Source organism: Convolutriloba macropyga, chromosome 2, assembly GCF_964194025.1.
Source record: "Convolutriloba macropyga chromosome 2, txConMacr16.3, whole genome shotgun sequence".
NCBI classification, from domain to species: domain Eukaryota; kingdom Metazoa; phylum Xenacoelomorpha; order Acoela; family Convolutidae; genus Convolutriloba; species Convolutriloba macropyga.
In genome coordinates, this window is record NC_134469.1 from 6,428,362 (window position 1) to 6,451,880 (window position 23,519).

The 23,519-nt window shown below is 36.1% G+C and overlaps 1 protein-coding gene across 5 annotated transcripts in view; it reads left to right on the forward strand.

Annotated features, from left to right (window-relative positions):
* The first annotated feature begins 17,499 nt into the window (after positions 1-17,499).
* LOC142335093 (uncharacterized) overlaps positions 17,500-23,519 on the forward strand; it is a 34,007-nt gene continuing 27,987 nt past the window's right edge. For 2 of the 5 annotated variants that reach the window (XM_075383437.1, XM_075383436.1), the window contains exons 1-3: positions 20,587-20,650; positions 21,458-21,654; positions 22,214-22,453. In XM_075383437.1, the coding sequence (XP_075239552.1) occupies positions 20,590-20,650; positions 21,458-21,654; positions 22,214-22,453 (498 nt within the window). In that variant the 5' untranslated portion in view covers positions 20,587-20,589. Of the gene's footprint in view, positions 17,714-18,348; positions 18,638-20,586; positions 20,651-21,457; positions 21,655-22,213; positions 22,454-23,519 lie in introns of those variants that run through there. The other 3 variants (XM_075383438.1, XM_075383439.1, XM_075383441.1) reach the window with 3 other exon arrangements.

Below are 23,519 nucleotides of genomic sequence, written 5' to 3' on the forward strand. Positions count from 1 at the left end.
ATAGAAACAAACCCAGGACCTGTTTTAACATACAATGAGTCTATCAAAATGACTCTAAGAAGAGAGTCGGAAATAAAAATTTATCATCTAAATGTACAAAGCATTCTTAGCAAGAAAGAACAACTACGCACGCTAGTGAACGATCTTGGTCCTAACTGCATTTTTTTTGTTTCACAGAAACATGGCTTTGTGTTTTTGATGATATAAACGTTTTCAATCCTGAAAAAGAAAGATACTGTTGTTTCAGATCTGACCGTATTTCGGCTGCCGGAACGAAAACGAAAAAAGGTGGTGGAGTTATGATGCTTAAATCCAAAGGATTTTTCTCCAAAAATTCGTAATGATTAGACTCTTTTTACGAGGGATTCTGAGAGTGTATGGGTCTCATTGAAAATACCAACTTGTCCATCCTTACTAGTGAATGTTACTTATAACCCCAATAAACAAAACAGCACTGATTTTTTGAACCAACTTGCAATTAACATTGATAATGCAATTACGAAAAACGAAAAGATAATACTTCTGGGTAATACTTCTGGATAATACTTCTATAGTAAAAAGTGACCGCTTTGCTACTCTAAGTCTATTAGGGCTTCATGTTGAAACTAAAAAGGTACCAGTCCAGAAAAAATTTTTCGATAAAAAGAACCATAATGCACTTGATTTTAAACACTGCCTAGAACAACAAAACTGACAAAAAATGTATGTTCAGAACAACTTGGATTCAATGCTACAAGTTTTCACTGAAAATTTTACGACAGCACTTTCGAAAAGCGCTCTACTTAAAAAAGGTTTTATCCGAAATGACAAAAGTTTTTTTACATTAACAGACAAATGGTTAACTAGATAATCAAGACAACTGATGGTCGATCGAGATAGGTTTTTGAATGATAAAGACTATGAAAATTCCTTTGATATAAGAAACCAGTTTAGTATTTCTAATGACAACAATTTCAACAGATTTCATAGAAATCTTATTGAAGCAGCAGAAAGTGACAGAAAAAAGTGGATGCTGATAAATGAAGTAAGAAACTCTGAAAAAACAAAACCCGGAATCTACAGTTTGAGAAATGTATGTGGTGATTATGTAAATCAAACAAAAAAAATGCTAACCTGTTGAACTATCGTTTCTCTACACTTGGGAAATTCCAAGGCCCTCAGCATCCACTACAGACTTCTGGGACAGGCAATCATGAACAAAAAACTTTTAGCTTTCACTATGTAACGGGGAAAGACTGTCATGACGCAATTAGGGCACTGGTGGGAAATAAATCGATTGGACCATCAAACATTCCTGCATGGGCTATTAAAGACTCAAGCTCTGTCATTGTTCCTCATTTAAATTTCCTTGTGAACTACTGCATCAAATTATCTTGCTTCCCCAATGAGCTTAAACGAGCACATGTTGTACCACTATACAAGAAAGATGACCCTGAGGAACCTAATAACTATCGCCTAATTTCCATTACCCCATGCCTTTCTAAGATCATTGAAATCATCTTGAGGGATCAAATTTGTCAGTACCTTCACGACAACAATTTACTAAGTAAAAATCAGTATGGTTTTAGGAAAAGTTTTCTACCATCGATTTCCTATTATTCTGCACAGAATTCATCAGAAACAACACTGACATTAACAATTTTGTCACAGCAGCATTTCTTGACCTACCCAGCTTTTGATTCTATCAATTATGATATTTTGGATATCAAGTTAGGCAACCTAGGTTTTGATGAGAGTTCAAAAATTTCTCTTAAGAAGTTTCGTTACAAACCGCCGCCAATCCGTTGTACTACATGATTGCTTATCAGATGAACTAATGCTTCGTAAAGGTGTAGCACAAAAAACAGTACTTGGTCCGCTCCTATTTAATCTGTACATTAATGACATGGCAACGAGGGTTGACAATGAAACTGAACTCATACAATATGCTGACGATACCGTTATTTTTTAATTTTTGATACCTCCATTGACAAAAGCAAAATCAAGTAAGAGCAAAATGCAAACAAACTTACTCGATTTTTTCATGAACATGACCTCACAGTTAATACCTCTAAAACTGAATTTATGATATTTGGTAAGAGCAAAAGAAAAGATTTCAGTGAACAGATAATTTTAGATTCAATTCCAATAGACGAGAAACCTGAAGTAAAATATTTAGGGGTTCACATAGATAGCAATTTAACGCTTCAGGAGGAAGTGAAACATATCTTACGAAAAATGGCTCGCGGAATAAAAACAATTTATGCTATTAGAAAATCGATTCCACAAAAACTATTGATACTTGTCCTAAATGCCCTAGTATTAAGTCACTTGCACTACTCAGCGGTTATCATTCACGCAATTGAGCAAAATTTATTAATGTCTCTTGAGAAACAGCTTAACTGGTCATTACGAGCAACTTTTTTTAGACTGAAATTTGAATCTGTTCAAGATATGAAATGCAGTCGGAATATACTACCCGTAAAACTCTTTTTAAAAACAAAAAAATTACAATACTTTTCGAAAATAAAAAAACAGTTACGACCTGCGTTTTCACCAACATCGGGACGTCCTTTAATCACCTGGAATCTTCATGAGTCAGATAAAGGACAGAAAAATTGTTCTGGGAGCAAAAATTTTTCTCTATCAAAAGGCAAAACTCGTTTGTTAGATTAGCGATACTAGATTGGAATGAATTATCCAGCGGAATTAAAATCAAACAAGACAAAAAAGTTTCCCCAAGAAACTCAGAACTTTCTTTTCCTCAGCTTACAAAAGGAACCCTTTTTTGTGGAAGGTTACTTGTTCAACATGGCGTGACTTTAAATTTGGAAAATGAATCAGAACTACTGTTTACAGGTTGGGTTGACTTTATAAACTTATTTAATTTTTTTTGAGATATGCGACATAATTTGAATTTAACTCAAACTTTCTGTTATAATAAGTAAATAATAAATCCATTTAAAGAATTACACTGCCGGACTAATATCAATTGTAATCGTTGATGTGGATCGGATTCAGTGTTTTTTTTAACTTGTCAAGCATAAAATTTTAAATTAAAAGATTTTCGTTTTTTTTCGTTTCTTCCGAGAAGTCATCGAGGTTCAAATTTTTGTGAACATTTACCTCATTGCTAATGTTTTGTTGACTTTTTTCGTTTTTTAATCAAATTTTTATTAAATTTACTAAAACATTACAATACTAATTTAAAAAATGTTTACAATTTTATGCCTAAATGTATATGAAAGTTGGAGAACTTTTTGAACAGATTCCTTTAATAATATTTGGGCCTAAATTCCGAGAACTCAGTTTTTTTCCCAATTTTTACAGGTATTACAGAAATTAAAAATGCTGTCACAATCATTGTTCATTTGGACTAGGGCAGTTTGCGTTTTTGATTACTACGAAAATATTCTGAAAGTAAGAATTTGCCGGCATTTGTCTAATTTAAATCGATGTTCATCGAGAAAGCATAGTTCATTTTTGATATATCAAGATTATTTTGCAAAGGTAATTCTTTTCGAAAAAATCTAGTGGGCAAAAAATTCAGAACAATTATATTTTTAAAACAACCGCGCGGCAGTAGCAAGGCCGGTTATGGTCTCATCGTCAATTTAACAACGGAAAATTATTTAGTGTGTATCGGGAAGCTGTTCTTTTAGAAATCTCTTTTCCTCTGACAAATATGTTTTCATTTAGAAGTTCAATTAAAGCAAAAAAAATCATGTTTGAATGAGGCCCAATGAACAGTTTTTATTTATTTTCAGAATTGAGTTCATGGTTTTTTTCGCAAAGAGAATGTGTTGTTGCAAACTTTTAAAACACTCTTCAGTTTTGCAGCATCTCTTGTTCATTTATTAGTCTGTTCACTTAATCTCACTGATCAAATTTCTAGTTGGCTATCAAAAGAATTAGCAGTGAAACTATCAAATGTTTTCACTTCATACAAAATTTATCCTATGCATTTAAATACAAGTCTGTTAAAGATTATCATAGAATTTTTGTTCTTTGCCAATTTTATGACTTTATTTGTGTCAATGTGTAGTTTAGTCTCCTTAGTGACCCGTCTCATCATTTTTCTAACAAAAAAATTGATCTTTATGGAGATTTTATGACAACTAAGGGACCTTATGGCTGAGCATAAATAATCGAGAGGAAATAATGATTCTTTCTCTGCCATCTTGTTTCACTCCTATTTCTCTTAATGTGTCTTATCAATGGCAGCGCCCATCCTTTGGCCGTAAAGTAAACGTTAAAATCGAAATTTAGTCCCGCGACATTTATGGCTTAAACAAATAGATTTACGCCTTTAATATTTTGAATTTTCACAAATTTCATTTGATTTTACGATTATTTGCCTGTATTTCTTTTTTTAGTACATCTTGTCAGATGTCACATTAGCGACAGATTCTGTTGATTTTGAGAAAATATCATGTCGATACGGTACAAAATATTTGGTGAATTGCTTAGGTTGTCAACAGCTGCGAAACTTTTCTTGAACTTATTATATGAGTTTTCGATTATCGCCTGTAATTGATTCTCTTTTTGTAGTCGTATAATATATTCTGAAAGATGACAGGTCCCAATAACTTCCTCTGAAAATATAAAGGAACTTCTTTATTTTTTAATTTGATAGCTTAAGTTTTCAACGTTTTCGATTTCATTTGTTTTCAAAACTTATATCGAGGTAATTATTAGTTTTTCACTTTTTCTTTTTTTTGCCAAATTGTAACTTTGTCTTATTCATTCCGCATCCAGTTTCCAACCAGTATTGTTGACATCCTCTTTCTTGTGAAGTAAAATGTGATTGTTACATTTTGTGTTTTAATCAATGCTTTAATGACTTTTACATTGAGTATTTATCAAAAATTTGTGAACTTTTAAAGCTGGTAGGAATATGATGTACTTTCTGTTGTCTGTTGAAGTTATCCCTTTATAGAACGGCCTTATTGATGATCAAATGGGGCCCAAGTGGTTCTATACAACGTTTTCCGTCAATAACTTATTCTTTTAATGGCTTCAAAACTTGTGTTTTTATAGTTTTTTGTGATATTTTGAGTCTTACCTGTAATTGTTGTTATTTCGTAGTCTTATGACTTAATTTGACTACAGAAAGCTGGCTTTGCCGCTCAATTTTTGTCCTTCTTTCGACTTGTTGCTTAGTCGCACTAAAGACAGGTCCAATCTGCTTTGTTGTAAATTACAAACTGGTTTGTTAAATTAGGTTTCATCTGGCACTATTTTTATTTTGTTTCTGACAAAGTTTTTATATATTTTAAAGAATTTTTTTGGTTTCGACCGCAGTTATTTTTTTGTTGTTATAAATTGCTCTCGACTGAAACTTTTGTTTAACTGAACAGTTTAATTCCAATATTGTTGGTTTTCTTGTGTGCAAAATCTTTGCTAATCTCTTTTTTTCTTTCTGTTCTAGGACATCCTTTGACTTCTTGGGTAACTTTTTCACTCTTTAGATCTTCATTTTTGAGGGATTTAAATAGCTATCATTCTGAAAAAAAGTTTGTTGGGAAAACTATTGTAAAAGAAAACAAATCGAAGGCAATGTGGCTGAATGGGGAAGATATCAGACTACAGTCATGGAGCTCAGTAATATTTTATAAATATATATATATATTATATATATATATATATATTTATATATATATATATATATATATATATATATATATATATATAATAAAAACAGCTTCCGATTTGTTTAAAATAGATTGGGGTTTGGATCTGGATTTATCGCGATTTTACAGCCGTTTTTAAAAAATTTTTTGAGTCCTAATTTCTATATTTGCTTTTTTTCCTGTGACTTTGTGGCGAAGTACGCTAAATGCGATGCATATGCTTCTGCTTCAGCGGTGAGTTTTTTTGATGACTGAACTGTTCTGAGGACAACCAATGATTTGCTATTATACTTCAAATTTTGCCTAAAAAATAAGAAAAGACTTTGCAAAATTTTCCCCCAATATCGTCTAGTCAACTCGTAAGCTAATTTCATTAACAAGCTTTCCTAATTGCTATGTACCCATACCTGTGTGCTTGTGCTGAGTGGTTTTTTTTGGATTAAGTGGTTGTATTCCATTATTCGATTTGAGTTTTTTCGAAGAATTTCTGTTTTTTTTGCATAATTGCCTATTTAACAACTGCTAACCAATTTCATAGAACGGTTGTTTGATAAGTAAATAGGCATCAAATTTAGATTAATTGTGACTCAGTTCAGTATTATACAGCATAATTAACATCTATTTGAATTTGGTTTGATTTTGCACTATCTACATATAAGGTTTTTAAGTGAGTGCAAAATTCATTTTGAGTTACTTCAGCACTCAATTCGTCTAGATTGAGAACCTAAAGTTACTCAAAATTAAATGATGGCCACTTGTGATTTGACAGACATTACAGTTTCAGATTTAGTATAACAGAGGCATAGATTTTGCTTCATGGATCTCAATTTTTGGTTTTTCGAAGAATAATTGTTCACTTAATATAAAAATATCTCCAGTTGAGTATTTGCATTTGAGTTTAGTTCATTTCTGTTATTTCTTTCCCTCGATTATTCTTTCTAGTAAAATAAAGAATTATGATATCAATGGTATTGCCCATTTTTTTGTATAGACGTTTGTTCTTCAGGAAGAATCTATCAAAGTTTAAATAACAAAGTATGAAGTACTTCTTTAAACGTAATCTGTCTCTCTTTCAATTGGTGGAAAACTCAGAAAAAATTGCGGGTTAGCCTGATCGGAACATGAAGTGCCATCGCACATTACCGAGCATCTTTGTTAAGTAAGTAAACATATAAAAAACTTCTTGCTGCTGAAAATTGCAAATCGAATTGATGTGAACTTTAAAAACAGATGTCTTTCATTCTCGCGAAAAAAAGGAAAATTGACATTAAATTGTCAACCACTACTTAAATTCCAGGCCACTGATTGTGCGCTAACTAAAATTAAATTTCAAAAAATGAATAGCATAGCTGAAAATATATATTTTATATTTGTATTTATATATATATATATATATATGTGTGTGTGTATATATGTATGTATGTATGTATGTATGTATGTATGTATGTATGTATGAATGTATGTATGTATGTATGTATGTATGTATGTATGTATGTATGTATGTATGTATGTATGTATGTATGTATGTATGTATGTATGTATGTATGTATGTATGTATGTATGTATGTATGTATGTATGTATGTATGTATGTATGTATGTATGTATGTATGTATGTATGTATGTATGTATGTATGTATGTATGTATGTATGTATGTATGTATGTATGTATGTATGTATGTATGTATGTATGTATGTATGTATGTATGTATGTATGTATGTATGTATGTGTGTATGTATTTATATGTCTAAGGATATTTTTCTCTTAAAACTAAATGAAAATGTCCATACAGTTGTTTCATTAAACAAAACAGGTGACGTCAACAATTCTTCAATTAAAACATAGTTTTTCAGTAAAGTATTGATAACAATTTCAAAAGCATTCATGTAGCGTAGAACGTTAAGAACTTTTCAATTGAAAATGTAAGCGCCCTGAAATATTAAAAGTTTTTTATCTCTCCACAAAAGTCCAGCAGGCATAGTTTTCCCGAACAAGAAATAAATATGGAGGGCTGCAACAGAAAATTGCAGAACGGTGGTCATTCACGCCTTCAGTCAGTTTCAAAGATTGATCAAAAGTTCAATTGATTGGAAAAGAAATAAACAAACTAAGAAATAAGACACCGTTTGATATAATTTTGATGCATTAGGCAGTTATATAAACATTTTATTTAAAAAGTTGTATAAAAATAACTAAATTGTTCTTTTGGTTTGAAGCTGTGGAAATTATATAATCCCTTTTATCGATCAGCGATCCAAATTGCGTGATATTCAAAAATGAGAACAAACCGCAAATTGGGTGTCTCACGCGAAATGTCAAGACCAGCACGCGATATCTGTCTTTCCCAGTCATAACAAAAATGAACATAGCCGACAAGTTAGGACGCGTATCTATTATAATTTTGCGGTAATATAAACCTCTGAATTAATGATCCAGATTAAACATGAGAAAAAAAGAGATGATCATAAAGTTACCTCTACTTTATGAACTAAAAAATTCATCGAAAGCGATCGTTGCATCAAGAAGTTTAGAATTACTTTAACAGCTTGATATCTTTGATGTAGTGATCAAATAGTTCCCTGATGAAACAGTCGGCTCCACTAACAATTTTAAAGGATTTTGCAATTCAATCTAGTTAATTTATAAATTCAGCAGCATTTAATGCAGATTTTGCAAAATTAATTGAAAAATTTTGCAAAAATTTTGGAATTACTTTTCTTCAAATTTTGCAAAGAAAAGACCTCCGCAAAAATCAACAAGCATGTTTGTCAAGTTTTTTTCTTGCAGCTGCTGTAATGAGATTCAATTTGAATAATAATCAATTTAATTTAATTCCCAATTTTTGTTCTGATCCAAATATATCAGTGGGGTCTTTTATAAACTTACTTTACCAGATTCCAGAAATCACGACAACAGATAAAAACAAATTTGAAAAAAAAATAAGAGGGGAAAGAATAACTGAAAGAGAAGCTGTCAGTGTTAGTTTCAAAACACCAAATGGTGCGGAAGCAGATATCTGTCGAATGTATCGCATCAAAAAATTTATATTCTGTTCATACATTTTGTGTTAATCCGATTTGATTTCTTTTAATCTAATCATTCTCGTGTGTTTTACAACTCGCCCCATTCCTCCAGGAATAGTTATCTTGCAAGATTTGTGCTCATTTTTGCTAAGTCAGCTTGCAAATTTCTGTATTCTTTGTACAAATATTGTAAGATCTTCCAAGTTTTTTAAATAGAACTTACATGATAATTATGCCTCTTGCAAGAACTTGCAAGATAAATTTTCTTAGCATGCCTCTTGCTAAAAAATAAAAGAAATTGTAAGATCTGACTTTCTTTATTACGAAACCTGCAAGTTCCTACAAAATAACCATTCCTAATACTAACTTGGCACGATTTCACATTCCCTGATACCTTTCTTACTAAAACGAGCAACATTAAGGAATTATTTGCTGTCATTATAATGAAACTTGCAAATTCTTACAAGATAAAAATTCCTCGTACTAACTTAGTAGAATTTCACTTTCCCTAATACGCTTTTTACTAAAACTTACACGATTAGGCAAATATTGGGTCCCATTAGTACGAAACTGGCAAGCTCTTACAAGAACGTTCTAATTAAGTACAGTTTCCCATTCCCTAATTCGCTTCTTGGAAAAACTTTTTGGCCTGCTAGAAAAAAAATGAAAAACTTTTTCGTTTTCAGCTATCAACGGGATTTTTTTATTTTTAATTTGGTCCCAAACATTACTGCTTAAAACTACATTAGACCTGATGGGCATTTTGCGCGTGTTTATGTACTATCAGCACTTCGCTATACCGTTTTTGTCTCACCAAATTTTTTTTTTCAATTTTTTTGTGTTATAAGCAATAAGTTGGTTAAAAACAAGGTAATGAATTTGATGGGGAACAAGTTCACTAGGATTATGCGAATTACCTAAGCATAAAAATTTTTAAAAGTTCAGATGAGATTTCAACTCATGGGGTGAAGGGCTGTTCCAAAAGCTTTCCCTATTCTATTACCGACGGCTATCTTGCAAGATCTTGCAAGAATCTTTTATGATCTAGTACAATCGGAAAATAATCTTTTAAGTTGCGTACTAAATTTTGCAAGTTTTTGCATGATCTTACAAGATAACTATCTAGTACAACAGATTAGTTATCTTGGAAGATTCGTACTAAATCATACTAACATTGGACCACTTAGTACGAGTTAATGCAAATCTCGCAAGATAACGATTCTGCAAGGTCCGGGGCGACTTCAGTTCGAACAGTTCCTCGATCACTCTCCAAGCTATTCAATTGTAACGCTTTGCCTCACAGTTATTGTGTTGTCGCATCGCATTTCACCTGCTAAGTGCTTAGACGGCTAATTTGCTCCGCGAATTTGTAAATCTAGGGTTGTGGGAAGAATAGACAAAGACATCCTTATAAAGAGAATTCTGTTCTTAACCATTCTCCAGCGCACAGGGCGACTTTCTATATAAGAGAAGTTGATTATCTATTTGACCTAAAAAATTACACAAAAAGACCAATTTTAAACTAACTCCTTGGCTGTTTTCTGAATGACGAGCTGTCAGCGTCTGTTGCGGAGAGGAATTCGCAGTTGAAGCTAGAAATATTGGACAGTTTCCTTGTAAGAATTATTGTTGTTCCAGAAATTTTTAATCCAGAAAGTTGCATGAGCTTCAGTTTAGCTTTTCGGAAGGAGAGTTTCGAGTGTAAACCTTACTAATCACTGGAAATAATTGATTTATTCAGGACATTTTGAAAAACTAATTCCTTCGCTTGCCTGTTGCCGAACTGTGTGACGTACCAATTACTCGACAGAGGCTGCTAAATAGTTACTGATGACATTTTAAAACACAGAAATGCGTTAATTAACTAAACTTTATTGCAAAATAACTATTCTTAACTAAATGAAAAATTTTAAAAATATACGCAAGTAATCTAGTAAATGGTATAAATATGAGCAAATCTGATAGAAAAAAATAAAAAGGCAAACTCGAAGTTGAAGTCACGACAGCGAACATGAACCAATTGTAATGAAGGTTCCAAACAACTACACTCATGGAAAGAAACAGTCTGAGTTCTGTAAGATACGAAAACCAAACCTAGAAATTTTTAACTCCGCCGTAAACAGGTTGGATGGGACCAATTGGAATCTGCATCTCAAATCACCATCTGAATGATAACTGCAAGAAATTAATTTTTAGTTTCCAAAAATAAAAACTGACCTTTGATGATCTGATAAAAAACTTGACAGAACTTCTCAACTTTTGCAAATCACCAAAAAGCCTATTGTTTTTAGTTAGTTTCACAACATAAAACAAAATTGTAACAAATTTTGGAGAAAAATTTTAGAAAATCAAGAAGTGCAATTTAAAACAGACAGAGTAAAATTTATTGCAATAGCGTTTTTGATGGAAGTTTAAACAAAACACGGATGTTTGATAAGTCAATAACTTTCATTTGTATTCGTATTTCTACTAAATTGTGTTTCTACGAAAACAACAACTGCAATTGATTAAAATGACAATAAGATCAAGCTCATAACTATCAATTATTGAGAGTGTAAAAAAATTGTATCCCATAGATAGAACTACTGAAAAATTGTCCCACGGAACGTGTCGTGGTCTCGAGCCCGAGTTACAAGAATTTTATTTTTTTAACAATTGAATTCAAAATGGCCTAAATGTACAAAATTTCACAGGTATTTATAGTCCGTATCAGTATGAAATTTTACAGATCCGTCTACATATAGATAAATTGATATGGGTTAATTTACACCTTAGTTATGAACAAGTTTTTCCCCTTGCCGAATATGGCAAGTACTAGTGCAGTTTTTTGCACTTAACACATTGTTCTCCCTACCTGAGAACATGTCATTTCTATCTACTGGGAGGGTGGAGAGTTGGTTTCTGATCATATCTGGCGGTGGGAAGGTCGAATCTATCACACAATTTTATGGTTTATGTACACTGATGAACTTGTGGCATGAACAAGTTTGAATCGACGATTCGGTTCAAATTGGAAGCCATTATTCAATTTCACTTCACCAAACATCATGTAAGAAAATTTTCTTTATATATCGAAGTTTTAACTTAAGTTGCTAAGTTCACCACTTCTCGATATATCACATCCTGCCTCCTTTTTTAAGCAAGTTTGTGGGAATAGCTTCTCCAAATCTTTCTGGTTGTTTTTGATTTCTGCTTGAAGTTCTCGTGGCCACTGAAGGTTGTTCCCCTTCAACTACTGAGGTTTCTTCAGTAGAGTTGGGTGATGCCACGTCTATGTCGTCCCTACTGCTCTCAGGTTGTGAGTCAGTGTACTCAGTGTTGATGTAGTCAGGTTCCAGCTGTCACTAACAAGCACTGTCTTGTTTGTCCAGCTGAATGAACGAAGTGTTCATTCGTTTACGGATAATGAAAGTAGCTGGAACCGTTGGTGAACTGTTCGTCGGTTTGAAGAGGACTCGATCACACAGATCAAAATCAGTGACTGCCGAAAGTCTTACTTTGCGTCCCAGTAGCAGTTCTACAGGAGTTTTGCCCCGCGTCATGGAAGTGTTCCACTGTGTCATCAAAGCCCGCTGTAGGAAAGCGCCAAATGACACATTCAGATTTGGACTCCAGGCTTGAATAGCCCGTTTCACTGTTTGGACCTCTCGATCAGCAATCCCATTTGCTCTTGGATGGTAGATGGGAGATTCCATCTTTTTATTCCCCAATGATTCACACCATTGCTTTAGGTCACTGCTCACAAACTCAAGACTATTGTCTGATAGTAATATTCTTGGTATCCCAAATCTTGAAAAGACTTTACTCAAGTGCACCTTCACTGTTTGTGAGGTTCTATTTTCCGCAGGGAAGGCTTCTATCTAACCTGATCCCGCGTCTACTATCACTAAGATATTACCTTGATCCTTAACGTAGCCCCAGTCTATGTGGAGTCTTTCCCAAACTTCAGCTTCCGGCAAAGTACATACTGTTTTCCCAAGGCTAGGCCTGTTTTCTTGGCATTCCCTACACTTACTAACATATCGAAAAACATCTTGACTGATGCCGGGCTACCAAGCCATCATTCGAACTGCTGTTTTTGTTGCATTTTTGCCTGCGTGAATCTCATGACCTTTGGCCATTATCATGGGTCTTAGTACGGGTGGAATGAAAGGCAGAACTCCTCGTAAGATGATTCCAATGTGATTGGTCAAGGCGTCTTTCTGTTGTTCAAATCCTTTCTCTGCTTCTGAGCACTGTTTCCAGATGCCGCTTTTTATTAGTTTGATGACAACTTGAAAGAGTCGATTCAATCCCAGCTCAGTTTTGATGTCTGACTGGGTCACCAGGTCGGATTGGACGAAGTAGATATTGTCAAGAGCAAAGCGGACTCGATCACTGATATCGTCGCCGTCAAATTCCAGTCTGCTCAAAGAATCAGCGTGGGGGATCTGTTCTCCGGGTGTATATTTCAATTCGAAGTCATGTCCCATCAGCGCTATCGCCCATCTCGTAATTCTTGCTGATGCTTTTTTCGAAATTTCTTCGTCTGTGGCGAAGAGATATTTGAGAGGTTTGTGGTCACTATGTAGAGTTAACTTTCCTCCGAGTAGGAATTGTTTCAATCTTTTGACCAGAAAGACGATTGCAAGCGCCTCTCGCTCAAAATTGGAGTAATTTTTTTCGGCTTGTGACAACTTCCTTGAGACGTAGATCACAGGATGTCCTGCATGCGAGAGTAACCCGCCTATAGCTTTCTCTGAGGCATCTGTTGTCAAGGTTGCTTCCTTCGTCAAGCTGCAAGGCTGTACAGGTTAGCACATAACTCGTTTTTAATATTTTCAAAAGAATTTGGTTCTTCTTTTTCCCATCTGAATTCTTCTTTCCGAAATTCATTTAGAGGTAGCATTTTTGTTGCAAAATCCGGTATCATTCGACCATAAAAATTTGCTAAGCTGACAAAGGACTCGAGTTGCTTCATATTTGATGGCGGCTTTGCATTTTTGATTTTCTCAACATGTTTAGGATCGGGTGCTATTCTTTCTTTGGAAACAGAGTAACCAAGAAAACTTACGCTTGAAACTGGTTTTGAGTTGGATTTCTTCTCATTGATGGTGAAATTTATTTTCACATAGCCATCTCATGACGTAGCCAACTCGTAGCCGTTTCTTGTATTGATCCTTTGTTGTTCCATATACCAGGACGTCGTCTTGGAAGATGACCAAACCCTTGATTCCTTTGAGAGTTGACTCAATGCAATTCTGGAAGATTGATGAAGAGTTCTTTAGGCCCTGAGGAAGCCTGCTCAACTTCAACAATCCTTGCGATGTGTTGATTGAGCATATTTCTTTTGCATGTCCGTCGAGCCCAATTTGATAGCAAGCGTCTGATAAGTCAATTTTTCCAAACTAAGAGGCCCCATGTAGATTATGGAAAATGGTATCCTTGTCTGGGATTGGATAGTCCTCGTCCACAACTTTGCAATTGATGTGAACTTTCAGGTCCACGCGTAGTCTCAGAGCTCCATTTTTTCCGCTGCCACACTACGGGTGATGCATTTGTGACATCATCATGTTGTACTGGCTCCAGGATGCCCTGTGGTACCATTGTCTGGAGCTTCTCTTTGACCCTTTCTTAAAGAGGTAGAGGTATCTTTCTGGCTTGGCAGAACATTGGCTGTGATCCCTGTATGAGTTTCACATGCGCTTTGTATCCTTTGACTGCAGGTAGTCTTTCATCACTCACTGCCTTCTTGGGGTAGTATGTGTCTCCAAAGTAGCCCAAATTTTTTGTCGGATTGCACAAATGCTAGTTGTTGTCTATACGTGCTTCCGTTCCACTCAACATCACATGTTAGTGATCCCAGAAGCTTCAGTTGATGACCGTCATAGGCCTCACGACGTCTGACTTTCCCATTTAACTGAGGTTTACCAAGCTCAGTCCAAACTAAAGAAGATATCACGGTGCTATCAGCACCAGTATCAACTTGCAATTTTAATTTATGGTCTTTTACTGTAAGGTAGTCCAATGTCAAGGACATGTTAAACACGTTTTCCCGTGTAAAGTACAATCCCATCTCCATTTCTTATGATATTTGACCAGACAACTTACCCTCTTCCTCGCAGAAATTGTTGTGGTGGTCAGACTTACCAGACTAAGGCCTGGTTTTACTTCTGCACATTTTTGAAAAGTGCCCCACCTTTTCACAGGTGTTACATTTCCTGTTCGAGGCCAGACATGGCTTGCTACTGTGTGGCTTACCTCCACATCTATTACACAAAATATCATTGCCTTTAATGCAAGTGAATTTTTCACTAGGTTTTCTGAAGGACTTTTTGAAGTTGTTTCCCACTTCTTTTTGTATTACAAATGGTCTATTATCTGTTGAGGAACTGGCAAAAGCCAATACTTGACTTCTGAACTGTAAGCTTTCTGTCATTTCAGACAGAGACATCGTTGGCTTAGTTTTAGTGCCATCTTATAGTCTTCATTTGGCCTCAGGGTCTCTCAGGCCTGAGAAAAGTCTAAATTTTACCAACACTTCCTCAGGGTTGGTTACTTTTTTAAGTTTTTCGAAGTCACAATAACGTGCTTCTTCTCTGAGGCGCGCTACAAAATAGTAGTCAGATTCTACAACGCCTTGGACATTGGACAGAAATTTAGCCCTTTCTGCCGTTTCTACTCTTTCTTTAGAGGAAGTATAGTTTTGAATAGCTTGTGTGATCTCTTTAAAAGGAGTATCTAACAATTTTTTAGGGCTCATAAGGCTCCTAAGTTTAAGAAGTGAGTCCTGGCCACATATTTTAAGAAAGAGGTTTTTTACCTGTAGATCCACGATCGTACCGTCGGTGTTGACATTATCTTCTTTCTTCTCTGCGCAAAATTTTTCCACAAAAGACATGATCCATGCAGTACAGGATTCAGAATTCTGCAGATCCAAGGTTTTTGGGTCGTTTGGTGGTCTGGACACCATTGTCGTGGTCTCGAGCACGAGTAACAAGAACTTTATTATTTTACCAATTGAAATCAAAATGGCCTAAATGTACAAAATTTCACAGGTATTTATAGTCCGTATCAGTATGAAAATTTACAGATCCGTCTAGATATAGATAAATGGATGTGGGTTAATTTACAACTTAGTTGTAAACAAGTTTTCCACCTTGCTGTATATGGCAAGTACTGGTGCAGTTTTTGCACTTAACACATTGCTCTCCCTACCTGATGTGATTTCTATCTACTGGGAGGGTCGGAGAGTTGGTTTCTGATCATATCAGGTGGTGTGAATGCCAAATCTATCACACAAATTTATGGTTTATGTACACTGATAAACTTGTGGTATGAACAAATTTGAATCGACGATTTGGTTAAAATTATAAGCCATTATTCAATTTCCCTTCACCAAACATCAGATAAAATGTTTTCTTTATATATCGAAGTTTTATTTTAAGTTGCTAAGTTCGCCACTTCTCGATATATCACAGAACGAAAAATTGTTCGCTGTATTGCTTAGTCGAAAATCAGTATTAAGTTAAATAGATTATGCCTGAGACTAAATCAAGTTTTTTTACCTCTTCAGTACATATACAGAAAATACTTGATATCAGATATTCTTTAAAAAATGCTCGATATCAGTTCTCGGCAAGTTAGGAAAATTATTTCCGAAATAACTACCGGAAAAGTTTGGAAAAATCTGCAGAAATAACTACCAAAAAAGTTCGGAAAAATTTTCCGAAATAACTGCCAAAAAATTTGGGGAAATTATTCCGAAATAACTACCGAAAACGTTTGGAAAATTATGCCGAAATAACTGCCAAATACCTACCATAGAAAAATACGTATTTTAGGTTTTTGAGTTTGCAATAACTTATTTTTTGTCGCGACTTTTTTCTTCTCATATCAGTCCTTCATCGCAATCAATTTCTTTTATCCGATAAAAACTTCTATTCCAGCCAGCAAACGTAGATGACAGCAACAAAGTTGAAACAAAAGAAGAGCATTTCTTAGATTGAGGAAACCTCGATCAAGTTTATGGATCTATTCGGTTTCGCCCCTCTTCCCCCCCCCCCCCCCCAAGCTTAGTTAGCATATAACAATTTTTGTCGCGAGGAAGGATTTTAAAAATTTTGGCAAACTGGGGGAAGGCGCTACAATAATTAAAAAACCCAATGAACCAAATAATGTTATTATAAATTGGTCTTTTTCAAATGCCAGCCCCCGTTAAAATATGCACACATAAATATATCACACTCTTCCGAGCATCAAACTTGGGCCCCGCTATAAAGAGCATCAAAGTTGAGTCGAGGTAAAGTCGAACAGCAAAATTATGGGTCTAACTGAGGTCCCGCACCGAATTTTTGTGTACAGCAACGAGCTCAAGTCGGGTTTTTCCCATTATAGCCCCCCCCCCCCCCGCTTAGTGGTCAGATAACCTATAGCCCCCCCCCCCAAACATGGTAATTATACCATAATGGGGGTGGGCTATAATTTGATGGGGGGCTATAATGGGAAAGACCCCTCAAGTCCAGCTGTGCGCTGAAGCAGAGTTACAGTCTTTTGATGGACTATTTGAGTCGAGGGGCTTTCTCCATTATGCCCCCACCTTAGTAGTGGTCAGATAACCTATAGCCACCCCAATCATGGTAAACATACCATAATGGGGGTCTATAATTTCGTAATTTCGTGGGGAGAGGTGCTATTTTGGGAAAAAAATCCCCGTCGAGCATGGCTCCTCATAAGTGGCGGCCTAAACCTGGGTATAATTACGGTAATAGCTGAATCCAGATTAAGATATCTCCACTAAACTGGGGCGCTACCATGGTGAAAAACTTAAAAATTTATGTCATTTTTCCCAAATTAGTATAATTTGGCGGTCATTTCTCATTTAAATTATAGTTGGAACTAAGCACGTGCGTATGTACCTAATGTGACTAAAAATGCCAACAGTTTATAGTGTAATCTAAATTCAGAGTATTCATTCACAAAATGACATAACTGACTTCAAAACAGTTATTATTAATTGAGCTTATTATAAAATTGTGAGTGTTATCAATTTTGATGCAGTTATTGCGGTGATACCTCGGTCGAAAACAAATGCTAATTGGTTGCAAGATCTCAAAAACTTTTTTCAAAACGTTTGTTGTTTTACATGATAAACCTTTTTCGACTCTTTCATTGAAAACACCCGATCTGACCCCCCCCCCCCCACCCCAATTTTTCATGTCCCCTCTGTCGCAATTTTTATGTTGTTATGTATAGCACGTTACTATGTAAAAATAGCACGTGCGCCTGGGGCGCAAAAGTTATATGCCCACTAATCTGGAGGCTTTGGGGGGGTGGAGGGGAGGTGAAACAGAATAGACCCAAAACCCTTACTTTGTTGGAGTGGAACCTCCGGCCCCAAATACCGAAATTATGCTTTTTCCCAAAAAATTTGGGCGATTCCCATTATATCCCCAGAGCTTGGTCATTTGGTCATGTAAATTATAAAATTATAGCCATCACCCCCCCCCCCCCCCCAATACACGATGATTAGGGCTAAAGTTTCGTGACGTGCGGGGAGGGTATAGTCGGTAAGCTTCATAAAATATACCCCCCTACAGTACCTATACCATAAAGGCGCTATGATTTCGTGAAGACACGGCATTTTTTAATGTTTTTTCCAAGAATATTTCAGTTATGCAAAAGCAAAATATTGTGAGATCTTGCACGACGGATAACTTCTGTTTTCAACTATAGCTATTCATTCATCATTATGATCTGAACATATTTACCCAATCTTTACGCGACAGGTTAACTGTTTTGATGGCTTAAAATGCCCAAGAAGTTGAAAGCCCCCAAGAATTCCTTCGACAATGGTTCCCGTGCCAGCACGAACCTGGAACTCAACCCACCCAAATACAAACCCACTGAAGTTTATGTCCGACTCATCAGCGGGCAGAACTTAGGCATCTGCTTCCCTCGAAAAATCATTTGCTAGTGATTCAGTAATTTGCTATGGTCGCGCAGGATATAAGAGGAGCTGAAGGTGCTGACGGGTACCCAGTTGTTAGGACTCAACTTATCAAAGGACACAAAAAGTCTAGTAGAAGAGGCCTTTCTTAACAAAATTACGTAGTCGAGATTGCTACTCAAAGTTGTGGAAAAAGCTTTGGATCTTTTCCGTTTGTGCCCCCCCCCCCCAGTACGTTATGCACCCCCCGTTACAGAGCACGTGTCATGACATAGTAATTTTTATGTGAAAATATGGCACGTGCGTCTGGGGGTGCAAATAATATGCTGGTGGTGGTGGGGGGGGGGGGGAGCACAGAAAGAAAATATCCTAGTCGAGATTGCTACTTATAGTCGAGAAACAATTTTTTCATGCGTTGAGCAGAAACCTATCGGTCGAGCATGTTCAATTGATGGGTCAAAAAATTGGGTCTCTCCCCTTATAGCCCTCCCCCCCCCACAGCTTAGTGGTCAGATAAAGCCCCATCCATTCTGCCTTGTGGTCATATAATATATCATAGCGTAGTCAGAAAGTACGCACACCTATTGCAGTTCTGAAGAACCTCTAATGAATGAAAAATCTGCGTCGTTTTTAAAATAGTGTTTCAAAATTTTGGGCGAACTGAATGAATATTTTCGGATCTTTTCCGTTTGTGCCCCCCCAGCTTAGTGGGTGCATATTATTTGCAACCCCCAGACGCACGTGCAATATTTTTACATAATGATTTACTATGTAATGACACGTGCTCTGTCACTGGGGGGAGCATAACGTACTGGGGGGCACAAACGGAAAAGATCCATATTTTCATCACATCTTATGGAAGAAGGCCACCACTAATATTAAGCTCGCTAGTTTGTTCAATCAAATAATCTTAGTGGCCATATAGCTTTCACAGCCCCAGGCGCACGTTCTATTTTTTACAAAGTAACGTGCTATATAAAAATTCAAAAATTGTAATTGGGATATTCTAAACAGAATAAATCCATATCTTTTCATAAATCTGTTTTTTTAATAAAAAATCTCGAGAAATTTTTTTGTTACTCTTTGCTTCTGTACATACTGAAGCAACAATCCTAGTCGAGCTTACACGCCTATCTTGTGAGATTTTGTAAGAATCTTGCAAGACTCTTACAAGATCTTACAAGATAGGCATTAAATGCAAGACTCTTACAAGATAGGCACGTAATCTTGTAAGAGTCTTACAGGATAGGCGATTTCTCTTGCAAGAATCTTACAAGATAGGTGTTTACAATGGAGCAGGACTATACAGCATTACACCAAGCGCAACAATCAATTTTAAACAGCAGCAAAAAATATGCCAAAAAATGTAAATGGTTCTTAGTCCAATTTTGTGGCATATTTTTTGCTGCTGTTTAAAATTGATTGTTGCGCTTGGTGTAATGCTGTATAGTCCTGCTCCATTGTAAACGCCTATCTTGTAAGATTCTTGCAAGAGAAATCGCCTATCTTGTAAGACTCTTACAAAATTACATGCCTATCTTGTAGGAGTCTTGCATTTAATGCCTATCTTGTAAGATCTTGTAAGAGTCTTGCAAGATTCTTACAAGATCTCTTAAGATGGGCGTGTAAGCTCGACTAGGGTTGTTGCTTCAGTATGTACAGAAGCAAAGAGTAACAAACAAATTTCTCGAGATTTTTTATTTAAAAAAACAGATTTATGAAAAGATATGGATTTATTCTGTTTAGCCGCCCAATTACAATTTTTGAATATTTACATAGCACGTTACTTTGTAAAAAATAGAACGTTCGCCTGGGGCTGTGAAAGTTATATGCCCACTAAGATTATTTGATCGAACAAAATAGCCAGCTTAATTTAGTGGTGGCCTTCTTCCATAAGATTTGATGATAATATTCAGTCACTTCTCCCAAAACTTTGAAATGCTATTTAAAAAACGACGCAGAATTTTGATTTATTGGAGGTTCTTCAGAATTGCAAGAGATGAAGATGCGTACTTTCTGACTAAGTTATGACATATTATATGAGCGCAAGGCATAATGGAAGGGGTTGTGAAAGATCCCACACGAAAGGTACTGTGAAAGGTACTGTTTCAGCTCATAATGCATGCTATATTTTGAATATGGTGACCACAACATATGCTGTGGGTGTTATGTGGTGGGGGTGGGGTTGAAGCTAAAAATGAAAACGTGGGTTTTGATCAATTCTCTTGATATTAGGGGTCTATCCCATTACCCACCACAATACTGCTTTCACTGCTTTCATTCTTTGGGGGGTCTTAGATTTTAACAGTTTTTGACTTCTAAACAGGGTGAGACGCAATAGTAGCACGCTGTAAAGTAAATGAGTTCTAGTATTGTTTTCGGGACTCTCCCGTCTCTTGGGACTTTTATGTCTTATTGGTCCTTTGAGTCTGCCTACATTAATTTAACGGATCTATTCTGTTTCGCCCCTCCCCTCCCTCCCCCCCCCTACTGAGGCATTTTCTCAGTAGGCATAAGTACTAGAAGTTAGCTGGTGTAAGTTAACTTTTTCTAAGTAAAGGATTGTGTCCCTTTTTCTTTATTAATTAGTTAGGGCAGAAGGTCTTTAAGAAGAATTAAAGTCGCCTAGAGGGCTAACTTAGCGAAAAACCAGAATCTATTCTGTCCCCCCCCCCAGCTTAGTGAGCATAAATCTTTTATGACCCCCAGGCACACGTGCTATTTTCTTACATAGTAACGTGCTATATAACAACATAAAATTTGTAACTGGGGGCGTAAAAAACACTGGGGGCCGAAACAGAATAGATCCCAAATTAACAATAATATTATTGCTGCAGCAAAATAAATAATAATAATTGACTGAGGGAAATGGAAGCACCTTTTCCACGTCTGCAGAGACTGATAGATCCCAGAAGAACATGTTCTTCTGTGTGTTCTACATCCACGATGGTACAAGCAAGTTCCGCATCAACAAGTCCACAACTAAGAGCTACCTCCAGACACCAGAAGTCCAGAGCAAGTCTGGCAACCCGAAATGGGACTGTTTCGAGGAGTTCCCTGTCAAGACGGAGAAAGACTACCTCACTATCAAGGTCTATCTCAGTTACAATGTCCGACAAATGTTGGAATACGGGTCTTGCGGGTATTTCGCACCCACTATAGCAACCCCCCCCCCCCCATTGCCGTAGTTAAACCATGATGGGGCATAATTTCCCAGGGCTCGGCAAAAAATATTTTGAGGAAAACCACCCAGGACTTTTGAAAAATTCAGGGTCAAATCCGTGCCCCCCCTTTCGCACCTATTAGTTTCATCCCCTATCATTTAACTTCAATTAAATCACTCCTCAGCCATTTTAACCCCCGACTTAATTTCTCTATATAGTTGGTACCAGTAATTTTCTAAGCTAGAGATGCCTAAGATTTGGGAAAACGTTTTAGGATTAAAACCATATGACGCCCGGGTCGAGGTTTTTGGGTGAATTTTTTGCAAGAAATGCGGTGAAAAAAGTAATTCACCCCATTTCAACGCATTTGTTAAAAATTCACCGCCAAACCTCGAACCGGGCGGGTATAAATGATGTAGGGGTGAAAGGATTTGATCAAAACGGGGGTATGATTTTGGGTTCTAAAACTCCAACTGATTGAGCACAGGTGTTTCGTGACCGAACAAAACTGGGAAGAATCAACATCCCAGCGTGGGAGATTCCAGAAGAGAGGGGGCAGACATTCACCCTTCCTCTGAACTCGAAACCAAAAAGGGCCCTCGCTCCTTCCTTCCGAGATGCAAAAGAGGGAATGATACAACTGGAGACATACGTGAGCAAACAGGAGCCGTTCAAGTTACCCCCTAGCGGGCCAAAACGGGACAAGTTTATCAATGGATACTTCAAGGCAGGCTTCCGTTCTTTAGAAACTATCGTGAAGCCATTTATTTTTTATGAAACAGGACCTATGAGGGTCGTCGCGCACAGATAAAATTTCTGCGTATATTGCACCTTTCATACTGAGATTGAGCTCAGTTCATTTTTTAGAAAGTTATGGACTGAATTGCGCCAAAAACGTCTGTACTCATCGGGTCAATATGCCCAGACCGAAGTGCGGTTTGATCAGACCCTCTTCGAACGCACACCTGCGCACGGTGGGCTCGAATCACATGGTCTGGAAAAGCCTTCGAGATTGGAAGAATTACAGAGTTCTTGTAAAAAAATTTTTTTTTGCGTCTCAAGATACCAAATTTTTCCTCTGTTTAGAAACAAAAAAAAAAGAATTTTTTGTTTTCAAATTCTTGATATTTTGTTCTTGATGAATAGCAAACTTTAGATATTTTAGGAATTTGATAGAAAAATAAATTCAAACACCTGATTTGGAAAAAAAGAAAAAATGAGAAGATATATCATCATAGTCGTGTTTCTGACTTCAAGTCTGAACAAAAAATAAAAACATCTCTTAAAATTGCTCTAGGGTTTAGGATAACTGAAAAACAACATGTGGAGCAAAGACGAGTGGAGCAAAAAAAGCATAAAACGAAATTTTTATACAAAGTTTTAGGGGAGCTGTCATATTTTTCAATCCTTACTTTTGTCTAAGTCATTGTTTGTGTCCAAAATTTTTGAAATCAACCTATATAAACTTTTTCCATAGTCAGACAAAATTTTGATAAAATTAAATCAAACAACGCACCAAAACAAGAAAGTGCAAATTCTTACAAAGATTTGTTCTAAAAATGGGAAAAAAACATCAAAGATTTTATTCCAATGAAATCCTAAAAGGTTTGATACGATTCAAAAGAGCAGAATTGACCAATATGAGCTATTTGGTTTTAAAAGACCACCCAAAGAAATTAGTCTAGAGAAGATGCAAAAATGGGGCTTATTTTTGAAAGTATCGTTTACACTGAATTCCCTCAAATGCTCTATTCACTTTAAATCTATAAACAGGTCAACCAAAATTAATCTAA